This window comes from Hyperolius riggenbachi, chromosome 5 (genome assembly GCF_040937935.1).
Source record: "Hyperolius riggenbachi isolate aHypRig1 chromosome 5, aHypRig1.pri, whole genome shotgun sequence".
Lineage (NCBI taxonomy): Eukaryota > Metazoa > Chordata > Amphibia > Anura > Hyperoliidae > Hyperolius > Hyperolius riggenbachi.
In genome coordinates, this window is record NC_090650.1 from 307056380 (window position 1) to 307065897 (window position 9518).

Consider the following 9518-nt stretch of genomic DNA (forward strand, 5'->3'; position numbering starts at 1 on the left):
CCTTTGGGAACTGATTGACGATGTCTGAAAATCTTCTGTTGCTGTACCCTGACGTACGTAGTACTGACAGCATCTGCTTCCCACTAGCCACCATTTTTTTTCTTCCTTCTTCACAGACATAAACATATCTGCCTAGCAGCAGCAAGCACCTATTCTTTGAGAAAAAAAAATTGCTTGAAAGGTCAGCTTTTGACGTTTCCCCAGAAATACTACATTTCTAGATTACAGAGTGCAATATACGTAGTATGGAAATGTTCACAAGATTATGGACACTCAAATACACCAAACTGGCTTTGTGGATGACATTAGTCCCTCAGGGTCCACCCAAGTGCCTCCGTTCAGCCGGTAACTGGCTAAGTCACATCAGTCGGGGGTTTCTGCACATGCGCTGACCCCCGAGCATGCGCAGAAGACCCTGACTGAGGCGACTTAGCCAGTTACCGGGGCTGATTGCGGCTGAACGGAGGCACGCGAGAGGACAGCGAGGGACTCAGCAGTGCTTATGGGGCTCTAGGAAGCCCCGGGTAAGTATCCAATCTTTCTTTTTTGACGTCTCTGGTTTCCTTTGACACTGAGCTTTCACAGCATCCATACCAGTCTGCTTGGTGGAGTATTGTGTTAACGAACATCTGCATGAGTTGAGTGAAATTCAATAACGATGATTTTATTTGCCTTTCAGAATACTTGAGCATATCTACCCATGGTACATCAAAGCACCAAGTGATTCTGTAGCAAAGCCCATAACACAGCTCCTTTACAGTAAGTTTGCTGTCTTTTCTTTGTAGCAATTTCTTTTAAATTAATTACAAATGAAGCCTTGCAAATGTGTGTCCATTTGAGCACTGGAAAACGTCAAAGAACTGTTGCAATGAAAATGGTCTATTTCTTCTGCACTGTAGACTGTTGTAACTATCTTTTATATTTGCTTTATTTATTTTATTTAAATCTCTGTTAGGTACAAAGATTTAAGGTTGGGGTAGTCATCAGGGTAGAGCATTAGAGGGGTAGAGCAGTTTGGTATATTTTCTGCAGAGCAGATCCCCAGACCTGTAGTGAGCATGGCAGGAAGGACCAGATTTATGGAAAGGCCACAAAGGCCATGGCCTTGGGTGCTGAGAAAGCAAAAAGGCAGAAGAGCTGCAGGACTTGGGGAGGGATAAGATGTCACATGTAAAAATAAATCATTTCTCCTGCTTCGAAGTCCCCCTGCTTTGCTGCACACACAGTCTGAATTCCAGAGCTCTGTGCTATCTCCTGATGATCCTGGGAGATACAAGCATTAACCTTTTCACCTCCCCCAGCACGAGTATCTACGTCCCTGTATGTGCACAAATACAAACAAATATAAACAGATGGTTCTGTTTCTATTTTTAGAACACGCTGACTCTATATCTCCATCTTGTGGCCAAAAAGTAAAATCACATCCAAATACCTTATTATACACCTTCCCATAGAAATATGAAATACATGTTAATTATTTTTAAAAACCCTTGGAGGTGAAAGGGTTAAGTCTGAAGAATGCAAAGCAATTAAAGGGTCACACTTTTTTCTCCAGTAATTGTTGCCTTTTGATAGCTGATGAACAGGTCTCTGATTACAGGAGAGCAGAAAGGGAGATGAACGCTGCTACTTTACTTCTTATGCCAGGTACACACCATGCAATTTCTCACCTGATAGATGGGTCGAATTGATTATTTCCAACGGCTCCGATCTGATTTCTATTCATTTTATCTGATCGACTTTATATAGAAGTGATCAGGAAAGCAATTTGACCCATCTATCTGACAGGAAATTGCATTGTGTGTACCAGGCATTAGGGACTCGCTGCTCTGACAGGAAATACAATTATTTTTCAGCTGAGAGAAAACATACACACATACAGTATACATGAGTCATTAAAACAAGGGTGTGTGGGTGTGTGGTGGTAGCAGACCTTGGGCGCTGGAAAGTACAATTCTGGCCCTGATGGCATGGCGGTGTAGAGGCCTATGGTGGAGGATGGGTGGTATTGTCTGTAAAGCAAAGCCACTGCCTTCCGGTCATTCATTCAGCAGGCTCTCCAGAGGTGATAGGTGAAAAATGTTTGCCTATTACACAACATAAGTAGCAGTGTGATTGGTCAGCTGCACTGTGAATGGCAGCAAAGTGGCAATAACTGATTGTCCTTTTATGTGGCTCTAATGAGGTGATAGGATGCATACTGGGCACTCTTATGGGCACTCTTATGCTTGGTACACACGGTGCATTTCCCAGCCATCCGATTATTTCCGACATGTCCGATTCCCAATTCGATGGACCATTAGGTCGATTTGGCATACTTTGCATGAGAATCGACCTAACAATCATCGAAATGCGCTCGGAAATGCTCGGAAATAATGGAGCGGCCGGGAATCGAGCGGGGCATCGAGTGCGGGAACGCACCGTGTGTACCCAGCATTACAGGCTGGGGATTACATCACTTATATACACATCAGGTTTGGGTGTCCTTGAGGAGGACACTAATAAGGTGTGAGGAAATGTGATATTTGTTGCACAGTGTGTGTATTAATTAGACAGGGACTAGAAACGGCCACTATAAAATGAAAGTGGTGCAGTTATGTTGCCATTGTTTTATCATAAAGAATGGATGTATATGTAATTACCTTGTATAAATATGACTTAAAAATACATATTATTATTTCTTTAACAGAGCAAAAATTTGTAAATATTAGTGTTACTCTCATGAGGAATAGTTCTGGTTCAAACGTTCAAGAATGGTGGGTCCTTAACCAAATCAAGAAGCATTCTTCAGAGAAGACTAACTCTTTGGAGTTATTTGTGTTCAGCGATAAAGTCAGCCCTCCAAGTCTGGGATTTTTAGCAGGTTATGGGTAAGTGTGTTCTCTATACACAATCACTGCTGCATCTGGAAATGATTTCCTTGTTAATAATATTCAACAGAATGTTTAGCTAGATTCACAAGGTCACGTTTTTAAAGTTAAACTCTATTTCACTGTGGAAAAAACAATCTTTAATTTCTAAAGATATTAACAAACTTTATTGCAAGTCTTTACAACAGAATTCTGTTCTGCATATATGCTGGAACAAGCCAGTCACTGTACATTCATAAGGGGAAAACCCAAATCACAAACTCATGTGATTTTTGCAGAACCTATTCAACTTACTCAATGAAAATGCAAACACACCAAACTGTAGCAAGGAGCATTTTTTATGGCGGGTATTAAAGCTCACTAGAGGAAAACAGACATTATGATTTCCATTATCTTGCCAGTGTGTAGCATTTGGCAAAACACATGCGATGAGAACATCGAATTGAAGTGCTTATGGTATACAACCCTTAGTTTAAGTAGGTAAACTTGCTTATTTATGCAGATTTGCACATCCATCCCAAAAGGGAACATTCGAAGAGAACAGAGGGAATTGCTTCCAAAACAGGAGCTGTCCTCAAAAGTGAGACAGTTGTGAATTGTTATCGCCAGTCTACACTTACCAGTGCCATAACAATAGCCCCTGTTTTCCTCACCATTACAGGGGGATCTGGTAGCTGGGGAGCAGTCCTGTGGTTAATGAAATGTGGCCGTGGAGCATTGTAGATCAACTGCTCTTGGCCACGATACAGATCCTCTTCACTTCCTCTTTTGTGTACAAGTGCCGCACAGCCAGCCAATCACCATGTGGCTTCCATTCCTGTCACATGACATAGGACTGAAGCCACATGATAATTGGCTGGTTGCACAGCACTGTCAAACTGAACAGGAAGTGAAAAGGTATCTGTTTTGCTGCCAGGAGCAGGTAATGTTTAACCCTCTGCATCATGTACAGTACTGGGCCCCCTAGTTCTCGGTAAGGAAACAGGAACTAATGGAGGAAATTGCTGGCTAGCCAGGTAAGTTGCTATGCTGCTGAAAATTTTGCAAGGCTTGGGGCCCTCGTGCAACTGCCCAGGTTGTCCCTTTGGTACCACAGGCACTGAGTATATGGTTCCCTAGTCTGGCTTACTTTGAAATAGTAGAAAACACATAACAATCTGCTCAGAATTTTCTCTGCTGACATGAGTAGCACACAGAGGTACCTCCTCACTTCATTCTATATGAAAAGCGGTGGCTACTAGGATAGAAATGAGGCGCAGCAATAAAAACTTCCTGTGGATTTTTACTCTTTTCCTCTACACTGGGGAACATCGTTGCATACTCTGCAAGATCTCTTTCCCACTAGATGAACCGTGATGCACATTTGCATCACACACATATTGCAATGCTTCATTGCACTCTCTTAGTAGTGACTAACTTTATAGCAATTGATAAAATTCTGCAGAGCTGTAGTGTTGCATTGCTGTTCACAAACAGTTAAGATGGCCATGCACTTATAGATTGCCAGCAGATTCGACCATCAGATAGATTCCTGTCAGGTGCCTGTCAGATCAAATCTAACAGGAATCTATCAGATGTGTGCCACAGACTAGGAACAGAATTTCAATAGTTTTTAAAATGAACTCTATTAAAAATCTATTAAACTACAGCATTGAACTGTTCGAACCAGTGCAATGCTATTGGTCGTTGATCTCCTGCCGCTCTTGACCCTCCATCGATCAACCTTGATTTTATGTCTGGTCCGATCAATCTATTTAACCGATTCAGGGTGATAATCAATCGAATGAACAATCAATCGGGCCGATTGCTGCATTCGATCAGAGTAATCAGATCGGCTGAATATCCATATGAGGAATGAAAGAGTGTATGGCCACCGTAAATCTTTCAGTAGGACAGAGGAGGGGGGCACTGCAGGGTGAACTCTATGTTTACAGTGAAAGAGGAGCTGGTGTCTACTACTAGCTATTTACCAATTGCCTTATATAGGTGATGATGGGATGGAGGAGTAGTTTGGGCAGAATGCCATTCAGTCTACCCAAGCTGCATTTGACATTCACAGGAAGACAGTTTTGCAAAAAAAAAAAAATACTTTGTGCATTTCAAATTATGATTTATTCCACACAATAGTTTTGATGCACACCAGTGGTCTCTATTCATTATTCATACACAGCAAATTATAGATAAGACTGCAGACTTGCCAAGAAGGCTGTCCTATACCTCCCACACTTGTTTTGAAAAGTAGGCCGTCCTATACCTCCTGCACTTGTTTGATAAGTCCTTAAAATGGGTCTTATAAATCGTACCTCTCTTGAAGAATTTGGACGAGTTCATTGAAAAAAGATATTTTCTTGGAGCACATAAAATTGACAAGGCGTTTCGCGGGTGCTTCCCACATCCTCAGGTCAGTGAAAAAACAGGTGTCTTAAAGAGACTCTGTATTAAAAAAAAGCCCCTGGGGGGGGGGTACTCACCTTGAGAGGGAGAAGCCTCTGGATCCTATCGAGGCTTCCCTCATCCTCCTCCGTCCCACGGTAGTCTCTGTCTGCCCCTCGGAAGGCACAGCCGACAATTTGTCAGGCTGTGAAATAATTACCTTCCCTGGCTCCAGTGGTTGGCGCTGTTGCAGCTCTCCGCTCAGAAATAGACAGAAATAGCCTATCCCAGTCGGGTCTGCTGTACTGCACAGGCACAGGAGACTTGCGCCTGCGCAGTAGAGCAGACCCGACTCGGATTGTCTATTTCCGCCTGTGTTGGAGCCAAGAGCCGCTACTGAGCCTGCGCTGGAGCCGGGAAGATAAATATTTACATCCCCGCTGTTCGGGGAGCTGTATTGCTGCCGCCATTGGACGGAGGAGGATTTGTTTTGAAAAGTAGGCCGTCCTATACCTCCCGCATTGTTTAGTAAACTTGGCTGTCCTATACCTACCACAGTTTTGAAATTGCACTACTACATAGATGCTCAGATTAATGGGTAATTATAACTAGTGTAAAGGAGCTCATTATTAAATGTTGTTTATTCATTGAGCAACACGTTTCCTTATTTTCAGAATAATGGGACTCTATGCATCTGTGGTGTTGGTGATTGGAAAGTTTGTACGCGAGTTCTTCAGCGGAATCTCTCACTCCATCATGTTTGAAGAGCTACCAAATGTGGACCGTATTCTGAAATTGTGCACAGACATTTTCCTAGTCCGAGAGACTGGAGAACTGGAACTGGAAGAAGACTTGTATGCCAAATTAATATTCTTATACCGTTCACCAGAAACTATGATCAAATGGACAAGAGAAAAAAATAAATGATTTTCATGAACTCAGTCATTCAGTTGAATTCCCTCGGATTATTGAAAAGCACAATATTATCATTGCTCTCTGAAGAGCATAGACTCCCACAATGAAGAAACTGGTTTGCCTCTTACAGTATCCGGTAGCAGCAGGCCGAGTAGTGACACTACAGGTGGTCAGCTCATTTGTTTGGTCTGCTAACCGACCTTATGGCAGAACATTTTTGTTAGAAGAGCTATAAAGTCAAAAGAGAATGTGACTCCCTTCAAGATGGGCAGAGGAATAAAGCAACCTTCAAGCGATCCAAGCGTTTCTTTGGAGATAAAGAACTCTTGGAATGTGCAATATGCTGCTTTATAGTGTCCTAAAACCCCTTGACATTGCAATATGTTGATTCCTTATCAATATGTCAAGACTTGGTGAAGCACACAGCCCCTCAGTGACTGTACATTCATCTGTGATGGGAAAACAGATTATTTATGTATTAAAAGCCTCAATGGACGTACAAAGTTTTTTTTAAAAAAAAAATGCAGAGTGAAAAAAAAGTCTTAACTGCCTTATTTTTATTTTTACAACCTGACAGAATATTTCCATTGATCATTATTGACTTTTCTCAGGAAAATAACACCCTAATAAAATGATCAACAACAAAGAAAAAAGAATATAATTAGCATACATGGCCATTCTCCATCTGTGTTCATTTATTAGATCATTTTTGTAGTAAAGGGATGCACACCCCTGCTGTTATTTTTTGACATTACAGTTTCATTTTATACACGTAGAATGAAAACAATTCCATGACATATGCAGAATATGATTTATTATTTTAATGACTTACATGTCACCATTGTTCCTTGAAAATGGCCTTACTCAATTTATCTGCAACATAAATCTTATGTGATTTTTTATGAAGAAAATCTGTAATATGAAAAAGACTAGGAATGCCATGGGGCAGAAAGTAGCTACAAGACATGGAGAAATATCCATTAGCAATCACATACAATAAAGCACATGATATTTATGCAATACATACGCCATACGCATAGAGATTTACTTGAAAACAATTATGCAGCCATTTCTGTCTCCATTGGATTACCGCACCCCAAAAAAATATGAATAACACTAATAGATGATTAACATTTTTTTAATGACCTTAACATTCCTTACATTTTAATTAAGGGCTACTACTAAATAGGAAAATTGATTCCAAAGTATACCGTTATAAAGATTATGATATAAAATGCTTTCCTATGTCGAGAGGATTCTACCACTTGTATAGGATGCTGAAGCAGCCAGTTTGTGAGACAGGTCAGAACTCTGCCAGAGCCAGGAAGGTATTTATCATATGTACCATACACGGACATCATTTTGGACAGTAGGACAAAGATTTTAGAATTGTTTGCAAAAAGAAAGACATTTCCCATGACATACATGCCATGCATTATCTGGACTACTGACTTAGGGCAAACAACTGTTTCCAGAAATTCTCCATAACCAAATAATGCTTTTTGCAATAGCCTGTAGTGAGATACTTTGGGGATTAGGTCAAAATTGACACACAAGAAGAGTAATCCGGTGTGGACAGAAGTGAGTTAGTGTGCTCAGGCCTTTATGCAATACACTCACTATATATGGAGTATGAAATATCTGACAATTGTCACCCTTACAAAGGATCTAGTAGCTTGGAAAATCCTGGATAATTTCCACTGTGTAGTTTTTTTTTTTTATCTCTACCGGCATTAAATGAATAGTATATCTCAGAATGATTAGGCCCATGCCTATAGGACCAGTGTTTATATAGGACCAGTATTAAGCTACGTACACACATACAACAACGATCGTTCGTTGTGAACAATGAACGAACTTTTAATTGAGGAAAGAACGACCTAAGTAAAGTTAGCTTTTAAAGGTGTGTAACGATCTGAACGAACGTTACATCACGTAAAGCAACTATTGCGCTTGCGCATAAAAATGAAAAGTTCCATGGAGAAATAGCGAAATGCGCATGTCAAGCCTAGTATGAACGACCGTTTTCCAACGATGTGCTACTTTTGCAAACGATTATCGTTGGAAAAAATCCACCAAGCTAGATTGTTTGTTTTTAACGATCTAGCTCGTCCGTCATTAGACTTAATGGTCGTTGGCTGCTTTTTTTTAAACGATCGTCGTTTGAAATGATCGGGGGAACGATCGTTTCAAACGACTATAGTCGCATGTGTGTACGCACCTTTAGTCTTTGGACATCGATTGCCCATTATTTACTATTGTACCAGCAGTGGATGCACCTGGACTGATTATTTTTTAGGAAGCTGCTCTTGGACATGACTGTCGCAGGTTTGTAGAATGTTTAAAAATATGAGGCATTCGTAACAGGTTAGGTACTGCTTCACTTCATGGGCTACAGAGGTGTTTTCATTGTCCAAACACAAACATTTGACCAATGCAACAAAACATGTTTATGTATGGAGAGTTCCACAGAACAGTTGTGTGCTTGTGTGATTGACCAACACTCTAAACCGAGGCAGAAAAATGCAGGATTTAAAGAGATACTGTAAGGGGGTCGGGGGAAAATGAGTGGAACTTACCCAGGGCTTCTAATGGTCCCCCGCAGACATCCTGTGCACGCGCAGCCACTCACCGATGCTCCGGCTGCGCCTCCGGTTCACTTCTGGAATTTCAGACTTTAAAGTCTGAAAACCACTGCGCCTGCATTGCCATGACCTCGCTGCCTCTGATGTCACCAGGAGCGTACTGCGCAGGCCCAGTATGGTCTGTGCCTGTGCAGTACACTCCTGGTGACATCAGCGGGAGCGAGGACACGGTAACGCAGGCGCAGTAGTTTTCAGACTTTAAAGTCTGAAATTCCAGAGGTGAACCAGAGGCGGGGCCAGAGCATCGGTGACTGGCAGCGCGGGCACAGGACTTCTGCGGGGGACCATTAGAAGCCCCGGGTAAGTTCAGCTCATTTTCCCCCGACCCCCCTACAGTATCCCTTTAAGAAGTAGCAGATATGTGAGGAAAAGTGGTCGAGGATTGATGAGGATGTAAAATAAATACAGTTTTCTGGTCAGAAATATCAAAATTGATAATTTTCATAAAGCCCCATTTTACTAGTTTTTGAAGGCATAATTAATACAGACTTGGTATACAAAATGGCTGCTTCCACTCTGAAAATAATAGATATAATTACAGACAAGCGAAGTAAAACAGTGTGCCTTTAGGAAACCAACATTAGTGGCCTAACAGAAAATAAAGTGAGACATGTAATACAATATTGTTCAGTACTATTGTTCAGTTATTGTATTTTATTCCTCTTTTCATCACCAAAGTAGGGATGCAAGGATATGACTGTAGCTTGCTGCTATA

At 41.4% G+C, this 9518-nt stretch overlaps 1 protein-coding gene across 11 annotated transcripts in view; it reads left to right on the forward strand.

Annotated features, from left to right (window-relative positions):
• PIEZO2 (piezo type mechanosensitive ion channel component 2) overlaps positions 1-8700 on the forward strand; it is a 474955-nt gene extending 466255 nt beyond the window's left edge. For all 11 annotated transcript variants that reach the window (XM_068237153.1, XM_068237160.1, XM_068237158.1 and 8 more), the window contains 3 exons: positions 680-759; positions 2690-2870; positions 5918-8700. In XM_068237153.1, coding sequence (XP_068093254.1) covers positions 680-759; positions 2690-2870; positions 5918-6170 — 514 coding nt within the window. In that variant the 3' untranslated portion in view covers positions 6171-8700. The remainder of the gene's footprint in view (positions 1-679; positions 760-2689; positions 2871-5917) is intronic.
• Positions 8701-9518: the final 818 nt, after the last annotated feature.